The 14,925-nt window shown below is 50.6% G+C and overlaps 1 protein-coding gene across 1 annotated transcript in view; it reads left to right on the top strand.

Annotated features, from left to right (window-relative positions):
* Window positions 1-14,925, top strand: part of Cdh23 (cadherin related 23) — a 383,664-nt gene that overhangs the window by 255,899 nt on the left and 112,840 nt on the right. The window contains exons 18-21 of the mRNA XM_029482781.2: window positions 2,844-2,916; window positions 4,524-4,640; window positions 10,145-10,257; window positions 11,346-11,453. Coding sequence (XP_029338641.1) covers window positions 2,844-2,916; window positions 4,524-4,640; window positions 10,145-10,257; window positions 11,346-11,453 — 411 coding nt within the window. The remainder of the gene's footprint in view (window positions 1-2,843; window positions 2,917-4,523; window positions 4,641-10,144; window positions 10,258-11,345; window positions 11,454-14,925) is intronic.

The raw sequence follows: 14,925 nt of genomic DNA, 5'->3' as shown, positions 1-14,925 counted from the left end.
ATGAGTTCAAGAGGAGCCTGGGCTACAGGCAGTTCTAAGCTAGCCTGGGTAACAAATCGATACCCAATCTCAATAAACCAAAATAAAGTATAGTTCTTTACTATACCCAGTGGCCCTGCTGTGGTTAACAGTGGACTATTGCTGCTTCCTGTTAAGGGGCCACACCAGGCACAACCAGGCTGTCTGTGATCTGCCCTTGGGACATTGAAATCCAGACTGTGCTCTGCTCTCTGTGGCTCAGTGGAGAAATAGACCCGACTGGGCCTCTTCTTTGCCTCAGTCCCTCCAGGGGACCAGAGCAATCCTTTTCCCAGTGTAAATGAACGATGGGGTAATAGCCAGGCAGAAGACACTGCATGGTGGTGGTGGGGGGAGTGATTACAAGCTCCACTGCTCTCCAGTTAGGTAAGCTAGCAAGCCCCTATTGTCACATCCTCCTGACACTGAGCAGAGAGAGCCCCCGGGGGTCTGCACATCCCCTGAGTCTAGTCCAGCCATCTGGAGGCAGGAGCAGGCGGCAACAAAGACAGGTGCCACTGTGGCTCTCAGAGAACATCGGCTCAGCTCCCAAGCAGGGCATTTGGACAACACAGTCACTCGTGTCTAAGGACCATACTTGAAAAGGTCACCGCCTTCGGGTTGATTTCGCACGTGGGTGATTTTTAAATAGCTGTCATTCTGCTTAGCGGCCTCCTCTCTTGGCCAAAAGGATTTTCTCTTGCTTTAAAAAAAAATAAAATAAAATAACAGAAACAGCTTTCATTGAATAATTGGCAGAAGGCTCCCCACGCAGGCTCGTGTGGGGAGAGGCAGAAGAGAACCTTCAGGCTTGGGCAAGGAGGAGGATCAGGTGAGAGAAGCCAGGTGATCCCTTTTCATCCGCTGCTTGTTGGTTTTTAATAAAGAAGTCAAACTCGGTTTGTAGATTTCCCATTAGGGGACAATAAGCTTTTATAGAGGGAGCCACTGAATTAGAACTAATAGCAAGTACAGCGCCAGAATCCGGGGAAATATCACCGCTAATAAGTTTCTGCCTCGTGCTCCGTTGCTGACATTCTCCACGTTGCTTCGTGCAGCCGAGCAGAAGCCTCCGAGTGTATACCCAAAGCACTCGAGCCCATGCCAGCAGCCTGGGTGAGGTCCTGGGTAGCCTGTGGGGACCTTGGGTGTCAGGAGACTCCCAAAGCTCCCAGCTCCTTGGGAAGGGAGTGAGCCTGTACGCAGGACAGAGCGAGGGGACAGATTTGGGAAGAAATGAAGCAAATCGATTCCTGGACCATGCAGCAGGCTGGGGATGTCCCGAGTCTGGGGAGAGGCGGGTCAGGCAGCATGGTCTCATCCTTCTCCTGCTTGCTCATGCAGAAGAAACCGTAGTAAAAGAGTTCAGCAAATGCAAACTCTGTCCCCTGGAGGAGTCCCCAGGTCCCTGAGCTCTGAGGACCTAGTAGTGGGGCCCATCGAATATGGCAACATGGGGAGAAAGGCAGAATGCTCAGCCAGCTCCTGAGCTCCTCCATGCTCTGTTGAGCTGAGGAGGGGAGCACGAAGCTGAGCCAGAGTCGGGGGAGCTAGAGCATCTTCAGTGAAGAGGGCAACTGGGAGGAATTCCTGGTGAGTGATGGCAGAAGTTGGCTCTGGTGAGAGTCCCAAAGACGGGAGGCTTGCTTTTCTGACTGAAGAGTTTAGGGAGCTGTGGGCTGCACCTGGCATGGGTTCTCCCCAACACAGGGCTCATCTCTACCTGGTCTAGCCCCTCAGCCAGGCTTCCCACTCCCATCCCTAGCTGCTACAGGCTGAGCCAAAGGAAGGAACTGGCAGGTACCAGGCTGCAGGCCAGGGTGATCCAGAGGATGCGAAGCTGGTGGACCAAGCTGGCTGTCCAACCCCAGCTACAGCCAGTCCAGGCTCTGGGACCAGCCTGACCACTACCTGCCCCTGCACACTTTCATATCTGTGCTACTAGATGTGCCTTTCTCCTTCACCCTTTAAAAAAGATTCATTTATTTTTTTTATGTCTATTGATGTTTTCCCTGCATTGTATGTCTGTGCAAGGGTACCAGATCCCCTGGAACTGAAATTACAGAGAGTTGTGATCTGCCATGTGGGTGCTGGGATTCAACTGGGAACCTCTGGAAGAGCAGACAGTGTTCTTTATTGCTGAGCCCTCTCTCGAATCCTCTTCCTCACCTTTTTAAAATTAATTTTAAAAAAAATATGTGATTGGGTGTTTTGCTTACATGAATGGATTGTCTCTGTACCAGCTGAGTGCCAAATGGCAGAGGCCAGAAAAAAAGGCATCAGATCCCTGGGAACTGAAGTCACAGAGAGTTGTAGATGCTGGGAATTGAACCCAGGTCCTCTGGACCAGCAGCCAGTGCTCTTGACCATTAAGCCATCTCTCCAGCCCTCTCTCTTCATTCTAGCAGAGCTTCTAGAAGCTTTCACTGTGTCTTGACTCAGCTGGGAGAGAAGATCAGGTGGACGCTGGATAGGAATGAAAGAACTAAGGGACTGGGCCTCTGGAAGTAAGCTTGGAGTGCAGCTGTTAGGTGGGAGACTGGGAGCTGGAGACAAGCTGACTGCTATCTTACTCAGTGTCTGTCTCTAAATCTCATTTCATCCCCCGCCCCAACCCTTACATACTTCCCTAAAGACCACCCAACCTATCCTTCAACTGGCCTGGCAGAGGGACTCCTGGCTTTCATAATACCCTAGCCTCTGGTGATACAGAGAGGCCAGAGACCCTCAGGGCCACCCTTCCCAAACTTCCCCTTGGTTCCTACTTTTACCCAAAGTTGGCCGAGTACCTTCCCGACATGCTGATCCATGTGCTTTCCTTCCAGGATGAGAACGACAACCCTCCCACCTTCAGCAAGCCCGCCTACTTCGTGTCTGTGCTGGAGAACATCATGGCAGGTACAGCCTTGGTACATACATTTGGGGGAGGGGCCACTGTCAGCTTCCCAGGCATCCATAACAAACCAGGGAAGTCTCTGGGGGCATCTGGTTATTGTCAGCTACCATGTGCAGGACCCTCATTGGACACTGGGTCACGTTCATCTGCAGCCAGTCCCGTGGAAAAAAGAATAGTAGAAGATGCTTAATCACACAATCCCGATGAAGGAATCTGGAGTGTGGGGTGTCCTGAGACTTGCTACCATGAGTCAGATCCCAGGAGCCATGGCTTTTAGTGGGGTGGCTTTGAAGGGTGGACGTCGACGTATATTCCAGTAGAAGCCTGGCAATGGAAGGCCCAACTTGAGCCAGCACCACAAGTTCCACATGTGGGTCCCTGTCCTTGAGGCAGACGGGCAGCTTCACCTTCACCTCCAAGTGTGCAGTCCTCAGGGGATATGCATATGGCAAAGACTTCTGAGCCCTGGTGTAGAGTAGGAGACAGTATCCAGCACGGCTAAACTTAGAGACAGTTGACATCAATATAGCCAGAGCTAGAGGGGTGCCTTTCCATGTTTTGGGGCCTGAGCAGAGCCTCTGGGTACCAATCCAGTATCTGAAGGTGAGTGAGTTGGGTGCCAGGCTGTGCCAATGCCCATATTCCTGTGTCTAGCATCACCTAAAGATTATCCCTACCAAAGACACTCAGTGCTCCCTACCCTCCCAGACACTCTGCAAAGACAAGGTCTTTCCCTAAGATACATAATCCTCTTCCTATCTCATGTTCCCAGGATCAAAAAAAAAAAAAAGTACATCTGAGGCCCCTGGCCACCCGGAAGGGGCCTGCCTGATGCATGCTTCTCTTGGAGACTGCTGGTCTTCCAGTGCCTGGCACCTGTGTACTTCTCCCAGGGAGCCTTCCCAGAAGCCCCTCATGCAGATGACCTAATGACCCCTGTTGGGTCATCTGCAGAGGAAGAAGTGTCTAAGGTGCTCTTCTAAGGGCCATGGAGCTCTAACCTGGGATGACACCCAACCTCTGAGTGCCCCCACGAGCAGGCTGGTGCTGCAGCCCAAAGACTGGGTGGGCACAGCCATAAGACAGACCACTTGTGGGGTCTGTCCAGGACTGCAGGGATAACCAACCCCTCCTCAAACCCAGGATTCTCTATAGATGGAAAAGAAGAGAAAGACCAAAGGCCTTCTTCACTGGATGTTAACAAGAAAATAAAGCCCTTTATAAATTCTGCCATGAATAAGATAAAACAGGACCAACAATAGGATGTAGAGTAAATGTAGAATAATTTAACTGGGTGCTTGGTTTCTCTGGCCTCAAATGAATGCCAGTGGATCTGGGTGAATTTGATCCACAGGACAGCCAGGCAAGGTTAGGGGACATTTTGTGCTCTTGGAAGCTGGGCCAAGTGTCTGGGGGAGGGGAAGGGAGAAGACCCTATCCCAGGCCCAGCCTTACCCATGTGGAGACCTGAACCCACTTAGCCTCCTAGGGTAACTTACCTGTCAGGCTCTCTAACTCCTAGAGGCACGGTCACTACAGGTTCCAGGATGTAATGTCATGGAGTGAAGGGGTCAGAAGAGCAACCTCCTACCTCTCTCTCTTCCTAAAGGAGCCACAGTGTTGTTCCTAAATGCCACGGACCTGGACCGCTCTCGGGAGTATGGGCAGGAGTCTATCATCTACTCGCTGGAGGGCTCCTCGCAGTTCCGCATCAATGCCCGCTCTGGTGAGCCCCCAAGCCTGTTGCTCTGCACCATCAGGCTGCCCTTCCTGGGCCAGTCAGGGACCATGGTCTCTTCCCCTGCTGTTAGTAGCAAGCTGGACTTAAGTGCCTGGTTGAACCTCTGAAATAGTTGCTCTAGCGCTAATTGTTCATCTTACCCTGGGCCACCTCACCACAGACATGGCCACCATGCTGTGCCTCTCGAGGGCAAAGAGAGGCTAAAGCTGTTCATTTTCCAAAGAGCTGGCATTCACTACCCGTCAGGGGTGTGTTCACCCCTAATCATCTTCTACCATGGCTGCTTACTTGGATCTTAAACCTGGGCTCCTCTTCATACACACCAGTGTTGCCTCTGAACTGTCGTGTGGACTAGAGTCATTGTATACACTAGAGCTGTTGTGTGCACAAGAGCCATTGTGTGCACTAGAGCCGTTGTATGCACTAGACTGTGATAAGCACACCTAAAATCAGCCTATAGGAAGTACAGAACAAAGTTCCTCCTGTTATTTCTTCTGTATATTCACCAGGGGCTCCCATCTGCAGTTCTGTTTGTCCTGTGCCCTTTCTAAGACTCTCTGTACACCTCACTTCTCTCTCCTCCTTAAAGTAAAAGAGAGAGAGAACAGATCCCAGGATGTTCAGCATGCCTGGGGAGAATTTGGGGCTCTGTGTGCTCATTTGGAAGGTGCCTATTTCAATGGTAGAGCATAGGAAGACTACAGTATGATCCTCTTGGGGTCCAGGTCAGCTGTATGGGTATGCTGGTCACCTGCTTCTAGGGGGCATTTCTGTAAATTTGAAGGAACTCTAGATGCTAACAGGCTTATCCCAGACTCTCAGTGACTCACAGCAATAGGAACATACAGCAGTGTGGCAGGTGTCCAGTGGGTGGCCTTTCCTATGACAATTGTCAGCCCAGGTCCCTTCCATGTTGTGGCTCCAAGTTCCCTGGAAAAGGAGAAAACACTAGGGTCATTGTATAAGGTGGATGTGACAGGCCAGGCCTGAAAGGGGCATCTGTCACCTTTGTTACATGATTCCTTGGCCAGAGTAGGCAGGGGCTATCTCATTACTGGAAAGTCTGGGGGTCCATGCCTCATTCATGATCACCATTCAGCAACAGCTTACCCTGGTCAGGGAGCAAGGATCTTGCCATCCCTGCCCCGGGCAGTCAGTAGTCCAGCAGGACCTTCCTGGTGTCTGTGACTCCTGGACCAAGGTTGGCCTTCCAGCTCTTATTCCTGCTCTTCCTTTCAAAGCTCTTGAGGAAGATGGTGCTATCGTTGTATACAAGGACAGAGGAGGAGAGCCAGAGTCACATAGTCTCTCCTTCCACGTCAGCCTTCCTCCTAGTCTCAAGGAAGCCTCCTTAGCAAGCCTCATTTCCAAGAAGCAATGGTCCCACCTCAGAATGTGCACAGGGTTCGGTTCCATGAATCCCAGAGACAGCAAAGCATTGCCATCCCTTAGGGAAAATGGCAGTGTTTGCGGGTAGCCCACACATAGCTCCTAGCACCTTTAAGTCATTCCTCAATCACTAAGAATGCTGCATGCGACATGTATTCTTCATAAAGAGCTAGCCTGGGATGGGGGGATGGCCCAGTGGTGCTTGCTGGGCAATGTGAGAATGTAAGCTCTGATTCTCAGAACCCACAGAGAGATGGATGCAGTAATGTGTGTCCGTAAGCCTAGCACTCCTGCACTGAGATGGGAGGCAGAGACAGGAGAGTGTAGCTTACAGATGAGCCAGCCTGGGCTACATAGCAACAAACAAGGGACCTCATCTCAAATATAAGTTGGCAAGTTAGGATTAACACCCAAAGTTGTTCCAGGCTACGCAGGCCATGTGAGACCTCCATCTCACAAAACAAACAAACAACAAACAAAAACTGGTTACACTATATTGTATGAAGAATGACAAGAAAAACAGTCTGAATGCTCAACCCAGATACAATTCTTAAAGCATTTCTGATCCAAGGAGAGGTTAGTCCACAGATATGGAACCTGCAGATGGTGTCTCAGCACCATTCATGAACACAAACCAAGAGCCCAGTACTATCTCGTTTCCTTTCCAGCATTACCCCCATTTTCCAGATGAGAAAACTGAGGCAAGAGCCAAACTCAAAATTTTGACTGAGGTCACTCAGAGTTTGACCAGCTGACCCAGAACTCAGATATTAACTTTTAGGGCCCATAAAACCATATTGGAGCTATATCCCACCACCCATACATCCTGCTGCAGGTCAGGGACTCCAGCCCCACCCCAGGGCCTACAATAAGGATGCCTTTCTGCTGCTGTAACATGTCCTCAACCCAAAGGTAGGAACATTTTCCTCTGAGGTCCTTGGTCGCATTAGCCAGGCCTGCTACACAGAGGTGGCCTTAATTGATTCTAATTTCCCAGATGGGAAAAGCCATCTATCACGAATACAAGTTCACATTTAAAACTTTTTACAGATTAATTTTCCTAGCCCCAGAAATTCATTAATGGTTGCCACCCAGTGAGGAGCATGGCTCTCTGGGCAGACCTTGGCCAGGCTGTGGTACCTGGTGCTGGCACCTTCGTTGCCTTGTTTCCCAACTTTGGCTCCTGCTCAGCCCAGGACAGGTGGTATGTCAGGGAGAGAAATGTGAATGTAAGGGGACTCAGGGAAACAGCTGTCCCAATGCCCATGTTAGCACAGAGATGTTAAGTAGCTTGCCTCATGTCACACAGCTTAGACAATAGGAACAAAAAAAAATAGATAAAAAATAAAATAAAATAAGTAAAATGGCTACCACATAAGCCCTTGCCTGCCTTGGGAAACTCTTTCAATCCACTGGAATAAAATAATCTGCTTCTGAGAGGTGAGAGTTTCACCTAGAGTTTCTTCATTGTGTGTGCATGCATGTGCATGTGTGTGTACATATGTGTGTGTGCACGTGAGTGTGTGCACATGAGTATATGTGCATGTGAGTGTGTATGCACATGTGTGCATCATGTGCACAGGTGTGCATGCACATGTGTGTACATATATGTGTGTATGTATGTGTGTACCTGTGCATATGAGTGTGTATGCAGGCATATACAGTGTGTATGTGTGTGCATGTGTGTGCACCTGTGTGTACTTGTGTGCATGTGTGTGTATGTATGTGTGCATGCAGGTGTGTATGTATGCATGTGAGTGTGCATATGTGTGTGCATGTGTATGTACATGTGCATATGAGTGTGTGCAGCATGTGCAGTGTATGTGTGTGTGCATGCATGTGTGCATGTGTGTACATCTGTGTGTATGTGTGTGCATGTGTGTGCATACATGTACAGTGTGTGTGTATGTGCATGCATGTGTGCATGTGTGTGCACATGTGTGTATGTATGTGCATGTGTGTGTGTGTGTGTGTTTCAGTACATGAAGACTGGAGGCTGTTAGGAGTCCTCAATCACTGGCCATATTAGTTTTTGAGCAGAGTTTCTCACTGAACCTGGGGGACCTGGAGCTCACTGATTCAGCCACCCTAACCAATGAACTCCAGGAATCCTCCTGTTTCCACTTTCCCCACAGCTTTGGGGTCCCAAGTACATGCTGCCTTGCCAGGCTTTAACACGGGTCCTGGGATTGAATTTGTGTCGTCATGCTTGCAGAGCAGGTCCTTTACTAATGGAGCCATCCCGTAGCCCCACCTTTTATCTTTGTAACAGCTCCAAAGGGAAGGCAGAAGGCGTTCTGGGCCCCTCCCTTCTGACAGTGAGAAAGCCAAAACTCAAAGAGCTTCAGCCTCCTCCTGGGGACATCCATTCCAGGAAGGAAGTTACAGACAGAATTCACATCTGGGTCTTTGTTCTCCAAGTAGAAGCCCTCCCTGGTAACACCATGGGCAGGGGCTTGCCCTGGCCATAGCGATGTGCCCAGCTCTGCTGGCCATGGCTGCTCTGGGAGCATCATGGTCAAAGCCCTGGCATCAGCGACTTGATTTGGTTCTGGTGGGAGTCTTTATACCACGGAAATCAACAACCGGCTTGTGTTCTCTTTGGGAAGCTGTGTGTCAAACACTTACAGGTACAAGACTACCAAGTGGTCTGGGAGAGAGATGGCTCCATTGGAAAAGAGCTTGTCACGCAGCCTGAGGGCCTGAGTTCAATTCCCAGAACTTGTATAAAAATGTCAGGCATAGTGTCACTTGCTTGTCCTCCAGTGCTGGGGAGACAGACACACAGATTCCTGGGAATCACCAGCCACCCTGCCTAGTCTAAGCAGTTAGTCCTGTGTCCCATTGAGATGCAACACTCAAGGTTGTCATACACATGACAACCTACACATGCACATACGCACCAAGAAGCAAAAAAAGGGCTACCTGACGTTCCAGTGACACAGAAGAACAAAGGACAGCAGAACACAGCTGACAGAAATGTGGTTTAATTTAAATGTAAGTGCTAATAACTTGTTTGCCCACTAAAAAGAAAGAGAGAGAGAGAGAGAGAGAGAGAGAGAGAGAGAAAAGAAAGGAAAGAAAGGAAAGAAAGGAAAGAAAGAAAGAAAGAAAGAAAGAAAGAAAGAAAGAAAGAAAGAAAGAAAGAGAGAGAGAGAGAAAGAAAGAAAGAAAAAGAAAGAAAGAGAAAAGTTCTGCTGGTATTATTATACCAGTGATGGGTATAGTATGACTGTTAATTCAGAGCTCTATAGGCTTGCACACTGTAGGCCCACACACTGTAGGCCAGCACACTGTAGGGTTGCACACTGTAGCTTATACACTGTAGGATCGCACACTGTAGCTCTCTCACTGTAGGCCCACACACTGTAGGCTAGCACACTGTAGGATCGAACACTATAGCTTGTACACTGTAGGATTGCACACTGTAGGTCTCTCACTGTAGGCTTGCACACTGTAGCTTGTACACTGTAGGATCGCACACTGTAGCTCTATCACTGTAGGCTTGCACACTGTTAGCTCTCACACTGTAGGATCGCACACTGTAGCTCTCACACTGTTGACTTGCATGCCCGGGCCTGAACCACAAGCTACAGCACGTGTGAACTTCAGCCTGAGCTGCGCCCGCCTGCCACTGGCGACTGTACTCCCAGTGACTGTAGCCTAGATGGAGCTTGGGGCTATTCTGAGGATTTCCATGACATTAACTAAATGACTCCCACAATAGCCCTACTGTGAAACTGTCCTGTCACAGTTCCCTTTTGGCAGGTATGGAAACTGAGGCACAGGGGACGGAAGTAACTAGAGTGAGCTGGTAAAGCCAGAAAAATGACATCACACCTAAGCCAGAGGTGTCTGTGAGTGTGTCTGGTACTAAGTGGCCCTCCTACTCTGCCAGCCCCTGCCTCGTTGTGGGGTACTGTCGCCCAGCTCTTAGGCCCCCTCTGAAACGCAGCTGCTTTCCCCTTTCAGATGGGCCCAGAGTAGTTGCAGAAGCCATGGCCGCATGACTGGCCAACTGCGGCTTGCAAGTATATCTCTACGTCTATTTCCTTCTCCCTGCATGCTCCCATTTACTCATCCCCCTGTCTGTCCTATAGGAGAAATCACCACTACATCTCTGCTGGACCGAGAGACCAAGTCTGAATACATACTCATCGTGCGTGCTGTGGATGGCGGTGTGGGCCACAACCAGAAAACTGGCATTGCTACAGTGAGTACATCCCTACTGTCCAGGTCCCTCCTCCCTACTGTCCAAGTCCCTCCTGCCTGCTGACCAGGTCCCTCCTCCCTGATGACCAGGTCTTCCTCCCTGATGACCAGGGCCCTCCTCCCTGATGACCAGGGCCCTCCTCCCTGCTGTCCAGGTCCCTCCTCCCTGCTCCCCTTCAGTTCTCCTTCTCAGGCCTCTGGGTACCATGTCCTGAACCAGGGTGAGACACTATGAGGTGGTTTCTGCAGACAGTGGCCGTGGGGAAAGGAAGGCCTTGCCGCCGGGACACAGGACACCCAGGAGAGCACAATAGAATAGTACTTCCATGCTATTCCAAAGGCCCAGCAGAGTAGCAAGCGGCAGAGGACATGAACCCCAAAATCCTCTCATGTTCTCCAAAACATCTAAGCAGAAGCCACACTTCCCGAGGGACTGGCCACTGCCTCACCTACAAACACCTATAGTGCTGAGTCTCCCTGCCTCTGAGAAGGGAAGGCCCAGGGTCCCATCAAGGCCGCCTCACCACAAAGGAGCCTCGGGAGGAGAGAGTGGAAGCCTGGTGGCAGAAGGGAGAGCAGGGACAGTGAGGAGCACAAAGGGACCCCGAGACAGAAACACCCACAGTGGGGTGATCTGGTGCTTCAGCCACATCCAGTCCCCCTCCCCACACTGTCCTGGGCTCCCTCGGGAGGCCTCTTGCTTCACCTTGCTCCATGGTCCCTGCCCACCTCAGGAAGCTGCCCCATTCTTGCCATCAGAGGAACTGGGAAGCTCAAAGGATTCTCTCGGGTCCCCAACTGGGAGGGGAGGTCATCTTTACCTCCACCAAGACCAAGTGGCTGAGAGAAGCCTGGATTACAACGAGGATTTCAGATACCTTATCTGTTCTCTGGCTCCTCCTGGGACAGCACCTACACTCCCTCCTTTGGAGGGACCTAGTCCCACCTTGCCCTTGACAACCTAGGCTCTCCTTGAAATAAGGTGACAGGCATAGCAATTGGAACCGCGACCCCTGCATGTCCCTGCCCCTGCCCCTGCCCTTGCCCTTGTCAGCTGTCATGGACCACAGTGCCCCTTGTGGTCCACAGGTGAACGTCACCCTCCTAGACATCAATGACAACCACCCTACCTGGAAGGATGCTCCTTACTACATCAACCTGGTAGAGATGACACCTCCAGACTCTGATGTGACCACGGTAAGCAGAGGCACAGCAAGTGCCAGGCAACCTTGCCATGGTGGGTGAATTCCCCCCATGATTCCCCTGGCCTGCCAGAGACTTGGTGTTTCATCCCAAGCTGGTTCATGCTCTTTACCACTGAGGCACTGCCGCCATTGGCCTGGCTAGTTCTGTCCCACGTCATCCTCCCAGGGCTACCTCAGCATGGGGTTGAGGCTTACCCCAGAGATTCTATGGCAGAGGATGCCTGGTGTTCACCCCACATCCTGTGTGCACCTGCTATGTCCAGGATACGACTTAAAACAGGGATAGGAAACACACCAGAGATGCTGGGCCCCAGGCTGGAAGCTGGCTTGCAAGAGCAGGCGAGGCCTGTGGCCCACTTGCTCTACCCAATTCTCAGATTCACATTTGTATGCCTGTCCTCCCCTAACCTTTGAACTCCATTTAGTCCTGTCGAGGAAGGGTAGTCCCCACATGTCTAGCCAACGACCACTGGACACTCCTGTGATGACAACGAACTCTGACAGCTCTCGGTAGTCCTGTTGACTGAGTACCTGATCTGTCGTCTGTCCTACACTTCCCCAGGAATGCCTCGTGAAATCTCTCTTTCTCAGGATACCTCCCCCATCTCCCCCCCTCCCCCGACAGCAGGACTCAGAGCTCAAGGCCCCAGAACCAGAGAGAGGTAGTGTGGGGCCTTGAACTCAGGCCTGCAGGCTTTTCAGTAAGGATCTAGAGCCCACCTGACCCAGCCCTTGTCCCTCTGTAGACTCACGGGATACCTGGCAGAGCCCTAGGCTCTGAAGAACTGGAGAATCCTATAGAATGGGGCAGGTTCAGTGGCTTTGCATCAGGCTCTGAGAACCTGCTCCACCCACACCTGGTACCTAACCTCAGGGTTCTCACGCAGCACTGTCGTGAGATGCTGAAAGAGACCTGGACCAGATAGGGAGAGTAGAAACCCGGAAGGAAGGAAGGACTGAGAGGGAAGGGGGTGTGGTTATCCAGTGCTTCCACGTGTTGAAGATCTGAGTGGTCCTCAGCAGCTCATCCTGTCCCCTTCCTGAGAATCCCAAGCAGCAAGACAGGGTGGGTGATCTAGAATGCATGGGTTTTCAAAGCTGGGGGCTATAATTAGAAGTCTCTAGCTGAGGTTCTTTCAGGGGTTCTCTAAGGCACTGGTCCCACAGCACTCTCTGCTGCCACCTTGTGGGCACCCTGGTGCAGGCTCAAAATAATCTCCAGGTTCCCAACTTGGGATTCCCAAGAGTGGCTCTGGAATGCCCACCTCTGAACCACCCATCTGTCACTATGTTTCTGGAAAATTCCTCCCACAAGAAATTGAGAGCCAAGTGATGGAGGTCCTCTATAGGGAGTTAGGGGTGCTCTTTGCTCTCTAGACTGCAGAAGCCTTCAGCCACCAGGGGCTTTGTGCTAGAACTTAGTGTGGAGGCTCTGCCTCCAGAGCGGCCTCATGTCATACTCTCCCCAGACTCACCACTGGCTCCCATCTTATCCAGCATAAAAGCCGGAGTCAGGGTGGAGAGGTGGCTCAGTGGTGAGAGTGTCTGCTCACGACACTTCATATTCATATTGGTTGGGACTGGCCCTAACCTACCTTCCCATTCCTACCACACACGTACGCATACAGGTGCTCACATATGTGTTAACAAAAACACATCTACATTCACATCCATCCTGTATCCCATGCACCTGAAACACACATATATTAACACATATTTCCCAGTACTCATAGAAAGCTGGGCAGGGCTTTGTACCCAAGTATCTATATCCCCAGCACAATGACTGGCAGGCACGGGATTGCTGGAGCTTGCTGGCCACCAGCCTAGCTCCCACTTCAGCAAAAACCCTGTCTTAGGGAAATGTGTCAGAGCATGATAGAGAAGGACAACTATCCTGCACACACACATACATGCACATACATATGCACATATGCACACGCACAAGCATACACACACACATGCACCCATACATGCATGCACACACACAAGCACATGCATACACACACACATGCACCCACACATGCATGCACACACACAAGCACATGCATACACACACACACACACACCAATAGCCTACAAGACCTGTCCATCGTTACCTTGAGCAGCTATGTAGGACTCAGGCAACATGGCAGACACAGGGCTACAGTCCTGAGTGTCTCAGGAAGAAGACAGCAAAATCAAAATTAAAAGTGTGTTATATTAAGCAACTGGCAAATGTAATGTGCAGCTTTGGTATCAGGAAATGTAGAGTTTGTAGATGTTTAATTACACAGAAAGGCAAATTCTAGGTTAGATTCTCTAGATGTAAGAATGTTCCAGAACTTGGTAGAACTCCAGGTTGCATGTGTTAAGTGCCAAGAAACCAGAAACCAAGTGGCTTACTCATTAATTAAGTTGGTTACAGAAAAGTCATTTCAAGACGAATCACCATAGAGATGCTTTGTTTCATAACCCCTGAAACACGTCTGTGAGTGCATTGTAATGCCTTTGACAAGGCCCCGGGGCCTGGGGTCTCCCTGCAGCCCAGGTGAGGCACAGGAAAGGCAGCTGTAACAGAGAGTGGTTAGCGAAGAGCCAAGAATAATAAGAAGGCAATGCTGGCTGGGACTGGCCTGCCTCTTGACCTACCTTCCCACACCTACCACATGCCTACACATACATGTACTCACATACGTGTTAACAAAAACACATCTACATATATATCTATCCTACAATGTCATTCACATGCGTGCACATATAGTAACACATATATACACATATGTGCATGCACACACATACGCACACACACACTCACACACTGACCTTTCCATTGCTTGCACACTCACCTCTCCCTGACTGAATACTGACATATCCCCCACAAGACTCTGTCTCCTGACCTCCATCACACCCACTCCCTCCATCCTAAATTAACATGCCACCTCTGAGTAGCTCACTGTTCCCTGCCACCTCATACTGTCTCCTGAGAAAACCACAGTCCGGGCTTATCTGTTAAATTACCTACATATAAGGAAGAAGCTAGCTTAGTGGATAAATAGGCAGCCTCTGGCACCAAAGGACCTGCGTTCTAATTCCAGTGACACCAGTCGTCAGCTCTGTGGTCTTAGACAGGTTACTGACCCTCTCTGTGTTCCCTCCCACTCCCTAGAAAATGGGGCTGGTAAGAGTCTCCAGTTGAAACTGCTGTGGTGAGATCTTGCGGGTATATGTGTGTGCTGTGCTGTGTATATGTGTAAGGTATGACCACCTCAGCTGTCAAACCTTGTGCTCCACCTTGCTTGGGTCGGGGTCTCCCGTCATTCATCACCCCGTTCTCCAGGCTTATCTGGCCCAAGAGATTCTAGGGGTTCGTCTGCCTCTGCCTGCATCCTGCCCCAAGGGTCTGGCATCACGCGCCGGTGCTGTATGCTTTTGCTTCTGGTGTTTATGTGGGTTCTGAGGATTTGAACTTGGGTCACTGGGCTTGA

This window comes from Mus caroli, unplaced genomic scaffold (genome assembly GCF_978045245.1).
Source record: "Mus caroli unplaced genomic scaffold, Mus_caroli_1 scaffold_9, whole genome shotgun sequence".
NCBI classification, from domain to species: Eukaryota; Metazoa; Chordata; class Mammalia; order Rodentia; family Muridae; genus Mus; species Mus caroli.
The sequence above is the reverse complement of the archived record's forward strand: the minus strand, read 5'-3'. Positions and strand labels throughout refer to the sequence as shown.